Source organism: Schistocerca cancellata, unplaced genomic scaffold, assembly GCF_023864275.1.
Source record: "Schistocerca cancellata isolate TAMUIC-IGC-003103 unplaced genomic scaffold, iqSchCanc2.1 HiC_scaffold_1150, whole genome shotgun sequence".
Classification (NCBI taxonomy): Eukaryota; Metazoa; Arthropoda; class Insecta; order Orthoptera; family Acrididae; genus Schistocerca; species Schistocerca cancellata.
Window position 1 is genome coordinate 5,780,716 of NW_026047149.1, and position 18,506 is coordinate 5,799,221.

The 18,506-nt window shown below is 45.9% G+C and overlaps 1 protein-coding gene across 3 annotated transcripts in view; it reads right to left on the reverse strand.

Moving 5' to 3' along the window:
* LOC126159973 (uncharacterized) overlaps positions 1–18,506 on the reverse strand; it is a 215,533-nt gene that overhangs the window by 109,647 nt on the left and 87,380 nt on the right. For 2 of the 3 annotated variants that reach the window (XM_049916781.1, XM_049916782.1), the window contains exon 2: positions 9,242–9,641. In XM_049916781.1, the coding sequence (XP_049772738.1) occupies positions 9,242–9,640 (399 nt within the window). In that variant the 5' untranslated portion in view covers position 9,641. Of the gene's footprint in view, positions 1–9,196; positions 9,642–18,506 lie in introns of those variants that run through there. The other variant, XM_049916780.1, reaches the window with a different exon arrangement.

Below are 18,506 nucleotides of genomic sequence, written 5' to 3' on the forward strand. Positions count from 1 at the left end.
CTCAACAACAGATTAGGTGACCGACGGATTGGTAGAGGCGGACCAATTCCATGGCCTCCACGCTCTCCTGACCTTAACCCTCTTGACTTTCATTTATGGGGGCATTTGAAAGCTCTTGTCTACGCAAACCTGGTACCAAATGTAGAGACTCTTCGTGCTCGTATTGTGGACGGCTGTGATACAATACGCCCTTCTCCAGGGCTGCATCAGCGCATCAGAGATTCCGTTCGACGGAGGGTGGATGCACGTATCCTCGCTAACGGAGGACATTTGGACATTTCCTGTAACAAAGTGTTTGAGGTCACGCAGGTACGTTCTGTTGCTGTGTGTTTCCATTCCGTTATTAATGTGATTTGAAGAGAAGTAATAAAATGAGCTCTAACATGGAAATTAAGCGTTTCCGGACACATGTCCACATAACATACACTCCTGGAAATGGAAAAAAGAACACATTAACACCGGTGTGTCAGTTCCACCATACTTGCTCCGGACACTGCGAGAGGGCTGTACAAGCAATGATCACACGCACGGCACAGCGGACACACCAGGAACCGCGGTGTTGGCCGTCGAATGGCGCTAGCTGCGCAGCATTTGTGCACCGCCGCCGTCAGTGTCAGCCAGTTTGCCATGGCATACGGAGCTCCATCGCAGTCTTTAACACTGGTAGCATGCCGCGACAGCGTGAACGTGAACCGTATGTGCAGTTGACGGACTTTGAGCGAGGGCGTATAGTGGGCATGCAGGAGGCCGGGTGGACGTACCGCCGAATTGCTCAACACGTGGGGCGTGAGGTCTCCACAGTACATCGATGTTGTCGCCAGTGGTCGGCGGAAGGTGCACGTGCCCGTCGACCTGGGACCGGACCGCAGCGACGCACGGATGCACGCCAAGACCGTAGGATCCTACGCAGTGCCGCAGGGGACCGCACCGCCACTTCCCAGCAAATTAGGGACACTGTTGCTCCTGGGGTATCGGCGAGGACCATTCGCATACGTCTCCATGAAGCTGGGCTACGGTCCCACACACCGTTAGGCCGTCTTCCGCTCACGCCCGCCACCAGTGGTGTCGCGACAGGCGTGAATGCAGGGGCGAATGGAGACGTGTCGTCTTCAGCGATGAGAGTCGCTTCTGCCTTGGTGCCAATGATGATCGTATGCGTGTTTGGCGCCGGGCAGGTGAGCGCCACAATCAGGACTGCATACGACCGAGGCACACAGGGCCAACACCCGGCATCATGGTGTGGGGAGCGATCTCCTACACTGGCCGTACACCACTGGTGATCGTCGAGGGGACACTGAATAGTGCACGGTACATCCAAACCGTCATCGAACCCATCGTTCTACCATTCCTAGACCGGCAAGGGAACTTGCTGTTCCAACAGGACAATGCACGTCCGCATGTATCCCGTGCCACCCAACGTGCTCTAGAAGGTGTAAGTCAAATAACCTGGCCAGCAAGATCTCCAGATCTGTCCCCCATTGAGCATGTTTGGGACTGGATGAAGCGTCGTCTCACGCGGTCTGCACGTCCAGCACGAACGCTGGTCCAACTGAGGCGCCAGGTGGAAATGGCATGGCAAGCCGTTCCACAGGACTACATCCAGCATCTCTACGATCGTCTCCATGGGAGAATAGCAGACTGCATTGCTGCGAAAGGTGGATATACACTGTACTAGTGCCGACATTGTGCATGCTCTGTTGCCTGTGTCTATGTGCCTGTGGTTCTGTCAGTGTGATCATGTGATGTATCTGACCCCAGGAATGTGTCAATAAAGTTTCCCCTTCCTGGGACAATGAATTCACGGTGTTCTTATTTCAATTTCCAGGAGTGTATTTTCTTTCTTTGTATGTGTGGAATGTTTCCAGAAAGTTTGGCCGTACCTTTTTGTAACACCCCGTATAATAAAGTTTATATCAAAGCTATTCTGATTATTCTTACACCAAAATCTTCATTCTTTAAACAATTTCATTGTTCTAAAATTTCTTTGTATTCGGGGTTCACATTATCTAGTTAGACAATCATAAACTTAATGAAAATTGTTGCTGTTTTTCCAGCCGTTCACTGGTAAATTACCTTAAATGCTGCTACTTTTTCCTTTATAATCTAGACACTCATTGGAATTCCTTTACTGCTTTGTTGTACGAACCATCTATAAACAGTTACGTCCAGTTCTTCATTCTCACTCTTTTGCGTAACCTTCCTCCGGTTTCGCACCTCACTATCCATTTGTGTTGAGTACTGTCGAATAACATCTTCTTTCTTTTTGATGTCATAAGTAGTTGCTCGTCCAACATTGGATTCAGCAGCAATGGCTTTCTGTGAAGAACCTCGATTTAACTTGTCTAAAGTTTCGAGTTTCTGCTTGAGGTTTAGTGTAACTTGTTTCCTTTTAGAAGACCTGATTCCGAACTGTAAAGAAAGCTACAATTTCAAAGACAGTATATAAAGCATTGTTTAACTAAGCATTGTTGCGCACGATAAGTCATGTGCACGTGTTTCTGGATGTGCGCCGGATTACTGACAAGGGAACCTCCCCATCGCACCCCCCTCAGATTTAGTTATAAGTTGGCACAGTGGCTAGGTCTTGAAAAACTGAACACAGATCAATCGAGAAAACAGGAAGAAGTTGTGTGGAACTATGAAAAAAAATAAGCAAAATATACAAACTGAGTAGTCCATGTGCATGATAGGCAACATCAAATATCACATGACGTTAGGAGCGCCGTGGTCCCGTGGTTAGCGTGAGCAGCTGTGAAGTGATAGGTCCTTGGTTCAATTCTTCCTTGGAGTGAAAATTTGAATTTTTTATTTTCGGACAATTATCAAAGTTCAGGCACTCACACATAAACAACTTCACTCTCCAAAATTCCAGGACATGTTCAGATTTGTTTGGACATATGCAGGATTTGACGGTTTACACACGGAAAAATGTGAAAACGTTAAACACAAATGTTTTGACAGAGCACAGGGTTAACTGTACGACTCTGAAACTGCTGCATTCATTTGTTGCAGTTTATGTGACAAACTCTTATGTTTTCCTCACTTTTTTGGGAGTGATTATCACATCCACAAGAAAACCTAAATCGGGCAAGGTAGAAGAATCTTTTTACCCATTCGCCAAGTGTACAAGTTAGGTGGGTCGACAACATACTCCTGTCACGTGACGCACATGCCGGCACCAGTGTCGTATAGAATATATGAGACGTGTTTTCCTGTGGAGGAATCGGTTGACCTATGACCATGCGATCAAATGTTTTCGTTTCCCATTGGAGAGGCACGTCCTTTCGTCTACTAATCGCACGGTTTTGCGGTGCGGTCGCAAAACACACACTAAACTTATTGCAGTGAACAGAGACGTCAATGAACGAACGGACAGATCATAACTTTGCAAAAATAAAGAAAGTAAAGTTTTCACTCGAGGGAAGACTTGAACCTCTCGTTCCGCAGCTGCTCACGCTAACCGCGGAACCACGCTCATATCCTTGATGTTGCCTATGTTGCGCATGGATTACTCAGTTTGTGTATTTTGCTTATTTTTTTCATAGTTACACGCAACTTCTTCCTGTTTTCTCGATTGATCTGTGTTCAGTTTTTCAAGGGCTATCCACTGTGCCAACTTATAACTAAATCTGAGGGGGGGTGCGATGGGGAGGTTCCCATGTGAGAGGCCGGACTACTGAGGGCCGAAATATGGTTCAAATGGCTCTGAGCACTATGGGACTTAAGATCTAAGGTCATCAGCCCCCTAGAACTTAGAACTACTAAAACCTAACTAACCTAAGGGCATCACAAACATCCATGCCCGAGGCAGGATTCGAACCTGCGACCATAGCGATCTCGCGGTTCCAGACTGCAGCGCCTAGAACTGCACGGCCTACCTAGGTTTTATCAACGTATTGTCTGCAAGAGTGGTTCCCAACTTGGGCCCAATTACTACCCGAGAGGTAAAATGATATTTTCTGAGGAGCAAAAACTGAACGTTTCGATTCTGTTCTAGCAACGAAACTAAATTACTTTTTACAGATCATTACTTTTACCACAGTTTTGCTAGAATCTAACATTGATTACATAAGTTATCGTTAATTACTTTTTCTCAATTAGTAGCATTAATAGAGGGTGTTCAAAAAGTCTCTCCTAAGTGCCGTATGGTTGCTAGCCGTGCGTGCCGTATGCCGCAGTGAATATACCAAAATGAAACTCAGTGAAATACAAGTTATTAATTTATCAAATGCTCAGTTTTATTTATAAATTTTCCCTTAATGGAATGTTGGGAGAGTCCACTTGAAGGGAAGTAACCCAGGCAGGCGAACAATCATACGGTACGCGCGGCTAACAAGCGTACGGCACTGCAGAGAGACTTTCTGGACACCCCATATAATTAAGGTCAGAAGTTCTTTACATAGTCCACACACTGTACATACGTTGTGATGTGTCCCATATGTCGCTGCCGGTAAAAGTGAGACACGTACGTAACAAATGCTAAATATCTCGAGAAAGTGTCTTCTCCAATTTGTAGATAGTACCTACGAGGTGCATTCAAGTTCTAAGGCCTATTTTTTTCTAATTAACTACTCACCCGAAATCGATGAAACTAGCGTTACTTCTCGACGTCATCGCACTGCAGACGTACACATTTTTCACAACGCTGACGCCATGATTCCATGGCAGCGGCGAAGGCTTCTTTACGAGTCTGTTTTGACCACTGGAAAATCGCTGAGGCAATAGCAGCACGGCTGGTGAATGTGCGGCCACGGAGAGTGTCTTTCATTGTTCGAAAAAGCCAAAAGTCACTAGGAGCCAGGTCAGGTGAGTAGGGAGCATGAGGAATCACTTCAAACTTGTTATCACGAAGAAACTGTTGCGTAACCTTAGCTCGATGTGCGGGTGCGTTGTCTCGGTGAAACAGCACACGCGCGGCCCTTCCCGGACGTTTTTGTTGCAGTGCAGGAAGGAATTTGTTCTTCAAAACATTTTCGTAGGATGCACCTGTTACCAGAGTGCCCTTTGGAACGCAATGGGTAAGAATTACACCCTCGCTGTCCCAGAACATGGACACCATCAGTTTTTCAGCACTGGCGGTTACCCGAAATTTTATTGGTGGCGGTGAATCTGTGTGCTTCTATTGAGCTGACTAGCGCTTTGTTTCTGGATTGAAAAATGGCATCCACGTCTCATCCATTGTCACAACCGACGAAAAGAAAGTCCCATTGGTGCTGTTGTTGCGCGTCAACATTGCTTGGCAACGTGCCACACGGGCAGCCGTGTGGTCGTCCGTCAGCATTGGTGGCACCCACCTGGATGACACTTTTCGCATTTTCAGGTCGTCATGCAGGATTGTGTGCACAGAACCCACAGAAATGCCAACTCTGGAGGCTATCGGTTCAACAGTCATTCGGCGATCCCCCAAAACAATTCTCTCCACTTTCTCGATCATGTCGTCAGACCGGCTCGTGCGAGCCCGAGGTTGTTTCGGTTTGTTGTCACACGATGTTCTGCCTTCATTAAACTGTCGCACCAACGAACGCACTTTCGACTCATCCATAACTCCATCACCACATGTCTCCTTCAACTGTCGATGAATTTCAATTGGTTACACCACACAAATTCAGAAAACGAATGATTACACGCTGTTCAAGTAAGGAAAACGTCGCCATTTTAAGTATTTAAAACAGTTCTCATTCTCGCCGCTGGCGGTAAAATTGCATCTGCTGTACGGTGCTGCCATCTCTGGGACGTATTGACAATGAACGCGGCCTCATTTTAAAACAATGCGCTTGTTTCTATATCTTTCCAGTCCGGAGAACAAAAATCGGAGGCCTTAGAACTTGAATGCACCTCGCACAGCAGTCCAGAAACTGCTTCATTGCTCACTTCGAAAGAGATAAATGAATTGTCAGTATGACAGCAGTAACTACATAAGAGCTACTATATTGCATTACACATTATTATTATTATTATTATATTTTATTACTATTCGTGGCATTAATAGCCTGAAGTCTTTGAATTACTGCCAGTTGAGAAGTACAGAGTGCAGCAATCAAGTGATTTACGAACAATAAGCATAGTGCACACATGTGAACATGTTTCATTTTAAATGGGGTTGCAGCATGCATGTCGAGCAACAGAGAGGAGCATTGCAGGGGAAGCGTGTTTTGTAACAAGTCTCTGCCCTCACTGAGGGCTTTCTTATGTGAGAAGGAGTAGGTATCACTTGTGATGCACGACGAATTCCTTCGTCATTCATTCTAACACACACGCACACACACACCTTTGAGTACACCAACCGGTGGGCGACTGTGTCAGCACCACCAACAGAGACGTCCAGTTGAGCAGCCAGGTGTTTGATTGCGATCCATGGATCACCTCAAATGAGAGTGTCCACACGTTCCGGCGTTGTAGGAGTCACAGCTGCGTGTGGCAGGCTGGCAAGGGGGAGAACGGACTGGTTTGTGCGACCCTGACATACGTCTCGCCCAACGACTCGCCGTGCTTTTGTTCACTGCCAGTTCTCTGTAGACATTCAGCAAGCTCCTACGAATACCTGCGATGCTCTGGTTTTTCGCCAAAAGAAACTCATTGTCAGCTCTCTGCCTAGAGTACACCTACGTTACAGACGCCATTTTCAAGTCCTAGAAAACAAAATGAGCTGCTTTACTTATTGAACGCCCTCTTACTTTCATGTCGCTGCCAAGTTTTACTTAAAATAGTTCACAAATCCATTAAACAAAAATGGACAGCATATTCTGTAGCCGCACGTGGTAGCTGCGTGGTCCAAGGCGCCTTGTCACGGTTCGCGCGGCTTCCCCTGACCCCCGGGTAAGCGTGTATGTGTTCTCCTTAGCGTAAGTTGGTTTAAGTTAGGTAAGCTTAGGGACCGATGACCTCAGCAGTTTGGTCCCATAGGAACTTACCACATAAAAATTCCATATTCTGCAAATATTGAATTTCAGAACTTCCATGTTGAGGTCATCACATCTGTGAGGGTGGGTTGTTCTGTGAGAAAATGGAAGACATTTGTACGAGAGACGTATGCTCGCAGTACAGAAGGTTCTTCATTCTTAGACGTGGAAATCGGTGACGAGTGACAGTTACATGAAGGAGCAGATGCTGGAAAATCACTATGAACAACTTTGCTACTCATGATTCCCATCGGTGTGGCATACCTCAGGCCGAGCTGTCGTTTCATATTGAGGTGCCTTGGTAGACTGAAAATTGTATTGTAGTATTGGCTGGTTGATTGATTTGGGGCCGGCAGTGGTAGTGCTTCAGTCCGGAACCGTGCAGCTGCTACGGTCGCAGTTTGAATCCTGCCTCGGACATGGATGTGTGTGATGTCCTTAGGTTAGTTAGGTTTAAGTAGTTCTAAGTCCTAGGGGACTGATGACCTCCCATAGTGCTCAGAGCCATTTGAACCATTTGATTGGTTTGGGAGGGGGGAGGGTTACCAAACAGCGAGGTCATCAGTTTCATCAGATTAGGGAAGGATGAAAAGGACATCAGCCATGTCCTTTCAAAGGAACCATCCCAGCATTTGAATAAAGCGATTTTGGGAAATCACGGAAAACCTAACTCAGGATGGTTTGACACGGATTCGAACCGTAGACCTCCGAATGCGAGTCCAGTATGCTAACCACTGCACGACCTCGCTCTCTGTAATATTGGCCTCCCTGTCATTAGAGTCTATTTCACTGAAACTCGAATTGCCGTAAACTGTCTGAAATTACTTTCTGAAACTTACGTGAAATCGTACTAAACCGTAATTCAGAACTAACTCCCTCATGGTAAATCACACTAATTTTCGTCTTCTTCTAATCTCTGCTAAACACTGTTAATTTACTTATTTCCCAGTCGTAGTATGTAAAAATATATTGTGTTACAGTCTGCATCATTTTGAGGTTTGTTTTGGATATTGGTCTTATGCGTAGAATGTGCTCTTTTTGTTGTACTCGTACAATTCATGTACCAGTAGCTCTGTAATTAGTGTTGCTTTATTGTTCATTCTACAAATAAGTACTTTAACATTTCATGGGTGGCTCTTATAGGATCTAAATAAATCAACTTACACTTGTTTTAAACATTTTATTGAACGCTGTAGTGGGATGTGTACAGTGATTTTTGAAAATGTTATTTGTAACTTACTGACAATGATGCACAAACTAGTTTTATTTAAGTGTTACTGAGAGTAAAAACCACTTCTGACTGCCTGTCAGAAGCTGAACATCAGTGAGAGAAATTCATAGTCTAGTACCAGACTTCAAAATACAATGGCGATCATCCTTGTCTCTGTGACCATTATGGGAATGGGTTGAGAAACATTTATTTGTTTCACCTGTATTGTGCAGTTATTTGTCAATCTGTATTTCACGAAACTCTTCTAGAAAATTATAAATGTCGGTTTTAGAATTTACACTGCAAGAGAAAATACGAATGAGTCGGAACACGGTAATTACGATGTAAGTGTACAGGCAAACAAACAAAGGTACAATTTTAGAAACATTGGATAATTTATTCAACAGAAAGCACTCAAAATATTGAGGAATTCAATCTCTGACCCTTATGCACTGAGTTATTCAGCTTGCGATGGATTGATTACGTTATTGGATGTACTCCCGAGGGATGTCGTGAAAAGTTGCTCGCATATCGGCCACGTTGGACTAACGCGGTCTTGACTTGTTCAGTGTGTGAAGGACTTCCTCGTGAAAATATCATCCAGTTTTGCGGTACATCCAATCATTAGTGTGTATGCGTATGTACATCACTTCTACCGATTTCCGTCCCATTCGGATAATTTCTTCGTGGCATGTCTCTTTTTCCTGTTTTAGAGTGAATTTTCTTCATATTAGGGTACAGTATGGGGTGCCATACAACTGAGTAAATCGTCCGAGTTGGAAGGACCTTCCAGTGCAGTGTTTTTGCGCTCTTTGCATTGTTTGTAGCAAGAGAAGCTCCGCATCGACAAAAAATTTTCGCATAGCACGAATCGCAACTGGAGTCTCAGGTACAAACACCTCTGTGTCAGCTGAAAACTTGCAGAGTAATGTGAAGATTTGTTCCGTATAATGCTGGATCGTCAATATAAAGGTCGCTTTCCAGGAGAGATGTACATCCCAGTGGTCTACCACAACGTGACAAAGTGGCCTCATTGATGTCACAGCCATACGTCGCGTCTCGGAGGTACCGGCAAGTGGACGGGCCGTCACGCCTTGGCGTCAGGGAGCACGGTGGTCTCGTCGACGATCACCTTGCTGGGCTCGTCGACGATCACTTTGGTGGGCTCGTCGACGATCAGTTTTGTGGGCTCGTCAACGATCAGTTTGCTGGGCTCGTCCACGATCACTTTGATGGGCTCGTCGAAGATCACTTTGATGGGCTCGTCGACGATCATGTCAGTGGAATCGTCGACGATCACTTTGGGCTTGCGGCGCCACCAGAGGAAGAAGATGCCGATGGCGAAGAGCACCCACAGCGCCAACACTCCCACCACGTAGAGCGGCGTGCGGTAGTAGTCGCTCTGCGCCGTGTTGGGTATCTCCTTCCACAGCAGCGGGCAGCAGACGAAGCACATGAGGATGATGACCACGCCCGCCACCAACGGCAGCGCCACCATCGCCACGATCAGCCGCCACCAGCACACGTGCATCCTGCAGACAGCCCGACACATGGTTAGCACCTTGTCAAACAATGTCAGCTAACTACATAGAGGTTTCATGTACACTGATGAGCCGAAACATTATCACCACCTGCTTAATAGCTTGTTTGTCTGTATCTGGTACGAAATGCTCCAAGGATTCTGCCTATGAGGAATCCGGCAATTTGTTGGTAGATTTGTGGAGGTATGTGGCATTACAGGTTTATGCATAGGTCACGTACACACATCAATAAAAGTTTTGCATCACCTCGGTTCGAGAGAACAGGAACCTGTACAGAATTTTTGGAATAGAGATCAACATGAACATCATTTTTATCACTCATGAAAATTTCACATTGCATGTTGTACCACCATACAGACCTCCAGATTGCTGTACACACCTGTACCTCTAATACCCAGTAGCACATCCTCTTGCATTGATGCATGCCTGTCTCCTTGTGGCATACTATCCACTACTTCTTCAAGGAACTGTTGGCCCAAATTGTCCCACTTCTCAAGGGCGCTTCGGTGTACTTGCCTCAGAGAGGTTGGTGGGTCACATCATAAACAGCCCATTGAATCTATCCCAGGCATGTTCGATAAGGTTCATGTCTGCAGAACATGCTGGCCATTCTGGTCGAGCACCAGAGGCGTACATCGGCCCCACATAATGCGACCCCAAAACATCAGGGAACCTCCACCTTACTGCACTCGCTGGACAGTGAGTCTAAGGCATTCAGCCTGGCCAGGTTGTCTCCAAACGCGTCTCCGACGATTGTCTGGTTGAAGGCATATGCAACACTCATCAGTGAAGAGAATGTCATGCCAGTCCTGAGCAGTCCATTCGACATGTTGCTGGGCCCATCTGTACCGCGCTGCACGGTGTTGTGGTTGCAAAGATGGACCTCGCCGTGGATGTCGGGAGTGAAGTTACACATCATGCAGCCTATTGCACATAGTCTGAGTCATAAAACGACATCCTGTGGCTGCACGAAAAGCATTATTCAACATGGCTGGCGTTGCTGTCAGGGTTCCTAATAATCCGTAGGTAGCACTCATCCATTCTAGTAGTAGCCCTCGGGCGCCCTGAGCGAGGCATGTGTTCGACATCGACGTCCAAACAACTTCGCATTGGCTCACTCCAAGACGCCTGGACACTTGTTGGGAGCCCTCCCTGGGACAAAGTAACAATGCGGACGCGACCGAACCGCGGTATTGACTGTCTAGGCACGGTTAAACTACAAACACGAGCTGTGTACCTCCTTCCTGGTGGAATGACTGGAACTAATCGGCTGTCGGACCCCCTCCACATAATAGGTGCTGCTCATGCATGTTTGTTTACGTCTTTGGGCGGGTTTAGTGACACCTCTGAACAGCCAAAGGGACTGTGTCTGTGATACAATACCCACAGCCAACGTCTATCTTCAGGAGTTCTGGTAACTGGGGTGATGCAAAACTTTTTTTATGTGTAATTCGCATAAATAATGGGACGCTGCTTTGCATACGCGGTAATAGCGCAGCGCTCGATAGCGACCGAGATGGGTGACATAGGACCAGGCGAATCTGGTCGCAGGGACGTCAACATGACTTCACTGTAATGCTCCTCAAACCACTAAAATACAGTTCTGGCTCCAAGACAAGGACAGTTATACTGCTGGGAGACGATATCACTGTCGGAGCATGAAGGGATGCAGGTAGTTTGCAGCTGGCAGTGTCTCTTCGATTGCTACTACAGATCCCCTTCAAGCGCACGAGAATGCCTCCCATAGCGTCTGTGGCGCGCTTCTCGTTTCGAGCCACCGTTCACGTCGATGACGATATTTGTGTAGGTGACCACCGATCTAGTGTAGCAAAACTGATTCATCCAAAGAGCTGACACGTTTCCATTGATCGACGGTCGAATCCTGATTGTCCCCTGCCCACTGCAGTCGTCACTGACGGTGTAGTGGCGTCAACATGAATGGGTGTTCTACTGAGGAGCTCCATGCTCAACAGCCTACAATGAACAGTGTGCTCAAACCACTGTGCGTGCACTAACATTGTGCTCTGCCGGCAGAGATACCAGAGATCACCATCCATCCAACTATACAGAGTAGACAGGCCTCTGAACTCTATATTCTGTGAAGAATCGTGAACATCCAAACATTTCACGCATAGTTTCACTGTCCTTCCACCTCTTTCCTTAGATACGACAGTAGCACGTGAACATTCAACCAGTTTCGCCACACTCGTTCACAGGCTCTGTGTAATAACATGCAACCCTTTGTCAAAGAGGATTATCCCAATGAAATTCCCCATTTTCAGCTCACATGTTCACTAGGGTGATGCCCCGTTTGTGAGTGCTCCACTTACAGGGTGTTTCAAAAATGACTGGTATATTTGAAACGGCAATAAAAACTAAACGAGCAGCGATAGAAATACACCGTTTGTTGCAATATGCTTGGGACAACATTATGTTTTCAGGCGGACAAACTTTCGAAATTACAGTAGTTACAATTTTCAACAACAGATGGCGCTGCAAGTGATGTGAAAGATATAGAAGACAATGCAGTCTGTGGGTGCGCCATTCTGTACGTCGTCTTTCTGCTGTAAGCGTGTGCTGTTCATAACGTGCAAGTGTGCTGTGGACAACATGGTGTATTCCTTAGAACAGAGGATTTTTCTGGTGTTGGAATTCCACCGCCTAGAACACAGTGTTGTTGCAACAAGACGAAGTTTTCATCGGAGGTTTAATGTAACCAAAGGACCGAAAAGCGATACAATAAAGGATCTGTTTGAAAAATTTCAACGGACTGGGAACGTGACGGATGAACGTGCTGGAAAGGTAGGGCGACCGCGTACGGCAACCACAGAGGGCAACGCGCAGCTAGTGCAGCAGGTGATCCGACAGCGGCCTCGGGTTTCCGTTCGCCGTGTTGCAGCTGTGGTCCAAATGATGCCAACGTCCACGTATCGTCTCATGCACAGGAGTTGACACCTCTATCCGTACAAAATTCAAACGCGGCAACCCTCAGCGCCGCCACCATTGCTGCACGAGAGACATTCGCTAACGATATAGTGCACAGGATTGATGACGGCGATATGCATGTGGGCAGCATTTGGTTTACTGACGAAGCTTATTTTTACCTGGACGGCTTCGTCAATAAACACAACTGGCGCATATGGGGAACCGAAAAGCCCCATGTTGCAGTCCCATCGTCCCTGCATCCTCAAAAAGTACTGGTCTGGGCCGCCATTTCTTCCAAAGGAATCATTGGCCCATTTTTCAGATCCGAAACGATTACTGCATCACGCTATCTGGACATTCTTCGTGAATTTGTGGCGGTACAAACTGCCTTAGACGACACTGCGAACACCACGTGGTTTATGCAAGATGGTGCCCGGCCACATCGCACGGCCGACGTCTTTAATTTCCAGAATGAATATTTCGATGATCGTGTGATTGCTTTGGGCTATCCGAAACATACAGGAGGCGGCGTGGATTGGCCTCCCTATTCGCCAGACATGAACCCCTGTGACTTCTTTCTGTGGGGACACTTGAAAGACGTGGTGTACCGCCAGAATCCAGAAACAATTGAACAGCTGAAGCAGTACATCTCATCTGCATGTGAAGCCATTCCGCCAGACACGTTGTCAAAGGTTTCGGGTAATTTCATTCAGAGACTACGCCCTATTATTGCTACGCATGGTGGATATGTGGAAAATATCGTACTATAGAGTTTCCCAGACCGCAGCACAATCTGCAGTTGACAATTGTAACTACTGTAATTTCGAAAGTTTGTCTGCCTGAAAATGTACTGTTGTCCCAAGCATATTGCAACAAACAGTGTATTTCTATCGCTGCTCGTTTAGTTTGTACTGCCGTTTCAAATATACCGGTCATTTTTGAAACACCCTGTAGGTACTTTTGATACTGTGTCATGTGCCTGCAATCCTACCGTGCAGCATCCAATGTCGTACTGGGCAGTGGCCATACTGTTTTGGCTTATCAGTGTATATATGCAGCCTAAAGTTACTAATGAAAATTTGTATGAAGACTGGGAGTCGAACCCAGATTTCCTACTCGCTAGTCTCCTGCTCGCTAGACAGATGTGCTGTTTACTACCGACCAAGGTGACAAGTTAGTCAGCACATTGGACATTCGGGAGGACTACAGTTCAAACCTGCGTCCAGCCATCCTGATTTGGGGTTGGGTTGTTATTGTGTACATAGTTCCGCGTAGTCAGCGCGTACACAACTTCCCCACTAGAGCGCGCCCCACTAAGCACAACAGCACAGGCGCAGCAGTGCTCGTCCGTCTCTGCACTACAAGATGGCGCTGCCTTAGAGACGGACCAAATTCTGCTTCTGCCGATCCGCGTATTAATGTGTAATGCAGCCAATGAGATTGCTGCTAACGTAGAACCCTTTCCCCTCGCGGATCACACTCGCGCAGTGATACCTGAACGCGCGAGGTATTATAACGAGTGTACAGACCTCCGATTAGTCAGTCTGCATTAGACTGCATTGGTCTGTACCAGTCTATAGTCAAGTTTCAGTCTGCACCTAAGAAGATTGTCATATTCCTGTACACAGCCATGAAGATAAATGTAGACACTTTGTCAAGTATCAGAGATATGTGAGAATAAGATTAACATACCAAAACCAAAGGTACTTCAGATTGTCAATTGTAAATAGCATCCAGAATCAAGTTAAGTAAGGTTTATGATTGTTATTATTTTAATAAATGTGTGTGAAAATTAATCAAGTTCTGTTTAAAGTTGGTCACCATCAATCTGCTACTCTAAGCGTGCAAATGGCATTTCTATCGTCTGAACTGACGGAAGAAGATAAACACGCCACGATAAGACCACGAGACGTATTGCTGACACTCGCCTACTTCGTTAGAGTGACAAGTCAAATAATCTGATGGTGTGTGTACCGAAGGTCTTACAGTACGCACACCACAGTTGTTTTCGAGGGAAGAGACCAAACTACGAGGTCATCGGTCTCATTGGATTAGGGAAGGAAGTCGGCCGTGCTCTTTCAAAGGAACCATCCCGGCATTTGCCTGGAGCGATTTAGGAAAATCACGGAAAACCTAAATCACGATGGTCGGACGCGGGATTGAACCATCGTCCCCCCGAATCGGAGTCCAGTGTGCTAGCCACTGCGCCAGCTCACTCGGTCCTGATTAGGGTTTTCTGTGATTTCCCTAAACCGTTTCAGGCAAATGCTGGAATGGTTCCTTCCCTTATGTGACGGGACCAACGACCTCGCTGTTTGGTTCCCTCCCTTAAATTAACCAATCACCCAACGCTAAGTACTACGCCACCCTGACTTTGCACAACTCTTCAATCCAAATTCCTATTCACGCCTCAGTGCCCTTGATATTCCCCCTAAACTCGAACAGCAGTTGTGCAAAGCCACTCTGCCATGGTGGCGTAGTCGTTACCGCATCTGTTACTTAGGGGTAGACCCATGTTCGGAACCTGGCCTTGGTAAACATTTTGCTTCGTCAATTCACTCTGCACATATACAGCACATGTTTTTCAAGACTTGAAAAGGTCTCTGGAACCACAGAGTTTTATTTGATCTACGTTTCACAAATAACTGCAAAATGCGATGTACAGGATGCATACACAACTGGCCATTAAAACTGCTACACCAAGAAGAAATGCAGATGATAAACGGGTATTCATTGAACAAATATATTATACTAGAACTGACATGTGATTACATTTTCATGCAATTTGGGTGCATAGATCCTGAGAAATCAGTACCCAGAACAACCACCTCTGGCCATAATAACGGCCTTGATACGCCTGGGCATTGAGTCAAACAGAGCTCGGATGGCGTGTACAGGTACAGCTGCCCATGCAGCTTCAACACGATACCACAGTCCATCAAGAGTAGTGACTGGCGTATTGTGACGAGCCAGTTGCTCGGCCACCATTGACCAGACGTTTCCAATTGGTGAGAGATGTGGAGAATGTGCTGGCCAGGGCAGCAGTCGAACATTTTCTGTATCCAGAAAGGCCCGTACAGGACCTGCAACATGCGGTCGTGCATTATGCTGCTGAAATGTAGGGTTTCACACGGTAGAGCCATGCGTCGAAACACATCTGAAACGCAACGTCCACTGTTGAAAATGCCGTCAATGCGAACAAGAGGTGACCGAGACGTGTAACCAATGGCACACCATACCATCACGCCGGGTGATACGCCAGTATGGCGATGACGAATACACGCTTCCAATGTGCGTTTACCGCGATGTCGCCAAACACGGATGCGACCATCACGATGTTGTAAACAGAACCTGGATTCGTCCGAAAAAATGACGTTTTGCGATTCGTGCACCCAGGTTCGTCGTCGAGTACACCATCGCAAGCGCTCCTGTCTGTGATGCAGCGTCAAGGATAACCGCAGCCACGGTCTCCGAGCTGGTAGTCCGTGCTGCTGCAAACGTCGTCGAACTGTTCGTGCAGATGGTTGTTGTCTTGCAAACGTCCCCATCTGTTGACTCAGGGATCGAGACGTGGCTGCACGATCCGTTACAGCCATGCGGATAAGATGCCTGTCATCTCGACTGCTAGTGATACGAGGCGTTCCGTGTTACCCTCCTGAACCCACCGCTTCCATATTCTCCTAACAGTCATAGGATCTCGACCAACGCGAGCGGCAATGTCGCGATACGATAATCCGCAATCGCGATAGGCTACAAACCGACCTTTATCAAAGTCGGAAACGTGATGATACGCATTTCTCCTCCTTACACGAGCCATCACAACAACGTATCACCAGACAACGCCGGTCAACTGCTGTTTGTATATGAGAAATCGGTTGTAAATCTTCCTCATGTCAGCATGTTGTAGGTGTCGCCACCGGCGCCAACCTTGTGCGAATGCTCTGAAAAGCTGATCATTTGCATATCACAGCATCTTTTTCCTGTCGGTTAAATTTCGCGTCTGTAGCACGTCATCTTCGTGGTGTAGCAATTTTAATGTCCAGTAGTGTATTATTATGCATACTTAAAAGTCGTTCAATAAATGATCGATATATGTTCTTAAGAGTTAGAATTTTGTGACAGTATGCTATGACATGTACTATTTTTCTACGTAGCATGCCCAGGATGTAAGTATACTAGTTTTTTTAATTTTTCAGAAAAAGTGTATTTGAAAAAATTACAAGATATTGTTGATGTACTGGTTGAGTATTTTTTCACATAATAGGCAACTTGTTCAATGTACGTGGTTAGCTGTGACACAAGCTTCGTGCCTTTTTCGAAGAAGCCTCCCGCCAACTCCTTGCCCCACTTTGCGATCTCTTTCTGCACCTGTTCATGGACTAAAAATTTAATTCAACTAGTGTGTGCCTTCAGGGAGCTGAAGGCGCCTATGTGTTCGTTCCAATTCAAGTTGCTTGTAACTGTAACCCCTAACCATTTTGTTGAATTGACAGACGTCACATTTGTGAGATTTACCATCTGATCGAAATTTAACGGGTTCCTTTTTAGCACTCACGTGGATGACTTTATACTTTTGATTACAAAGAGTCAAATGCCACTTTTCGAACCATACACATCGTAAATCATTTTGCTATTGCTTGTGATCTTTTGATGGCTTTACAAGACGATAAATGATCGTCTGCAAACTGTCTAAGAGGGATGCTCAGATTGCCTCTTAAGTGATTTATATGGATTAGGAACTTCAGAGCACCTATAACATTTCCTTTGAGAACGCCAGATATCACAGATGTTGAATTTAATAGAGAAAGGCAGAAAATGTTAAGATGCAGGAAATGAAGCAAGCGAAGGGGAATACAGACCCCTAAAAATGAGATTGTCAGAAAATAGAAAGGTTAAACAGGAATTGCTAGAGGTCAAGGCTATATTTACCTCGCCAACAACACATCAGAAAACACCACAACATCAAAGCCGCAAGTTACACACAAAAAACGTGATATATCCTCATTTCCGTTTGTAAATGCACAATAAACAAAAAAATAAAAATTACATTTTGCTGTTTGCAAAAAAAAATGGTTCAAATGGTTCTGAGCACTATGGGACATAACATCTTAGGTCATCAGTCCCCTAGAACTTAGAACTACTTGAACCTAACTAACCTAAGGACGTCACACACATCCATGCCCGAGGCAGGATTCGAACCTGCGACCGTAGCAGTCGCACGGTTCCTGACTGAGCGCCTAGAACCGCGAGACCACCGCGGCCGGCTTGCTGTTTGCAGATGACAAGTTGTTCTGTATAGCAGACTAGCTACTAATATAAATATCCAATAGCTTCATGTAAGGTATGCAAACTAATGCATACATCCCCTCTTTTGCCAATTAAGCTATAACTAGAACTTTGGACATAATGTTATAAACAACATACAGTGCATCAGGTCGTTCATACACATCTCAACTGTGAACAAATGACGTATAATATTTTACAACAATTATTCATTCACAATTGTAAATATTTTGTACCAAAAGTTTCTCTAAATGTTAATAAGTAACAACAATTTTATAGTAAGAAAATAACCCACTACGGCCAGCCGATGTAGCCGAGCGGTTCTAGGCGCTTCAGTCGGGAACAGCGCTGCTGTATGGTCGCAGGTTGGAATCCTGCCTCGGCATGGATGTGTATGATGTCCTTAGGTTAGTTAGGTTTAAGTAGTTCTAAGTTCTAGGGGACTGATGACCACAGATGTTAAGTCCCATAATGCTCAGAGCCATTTGAACCATTTTTGAATAACCCACTGAAGCTAGCACAAAAGTGCTGAAACATGTTTGGGCAAAACGAAACCGAAGAGGTGTCTAGCATAAGGTGGAATTCCTCATCCTATTTTCAAAGCTAGGTGAGACATAAGAAGAACTGCAGCACCACAAGATGATTGTT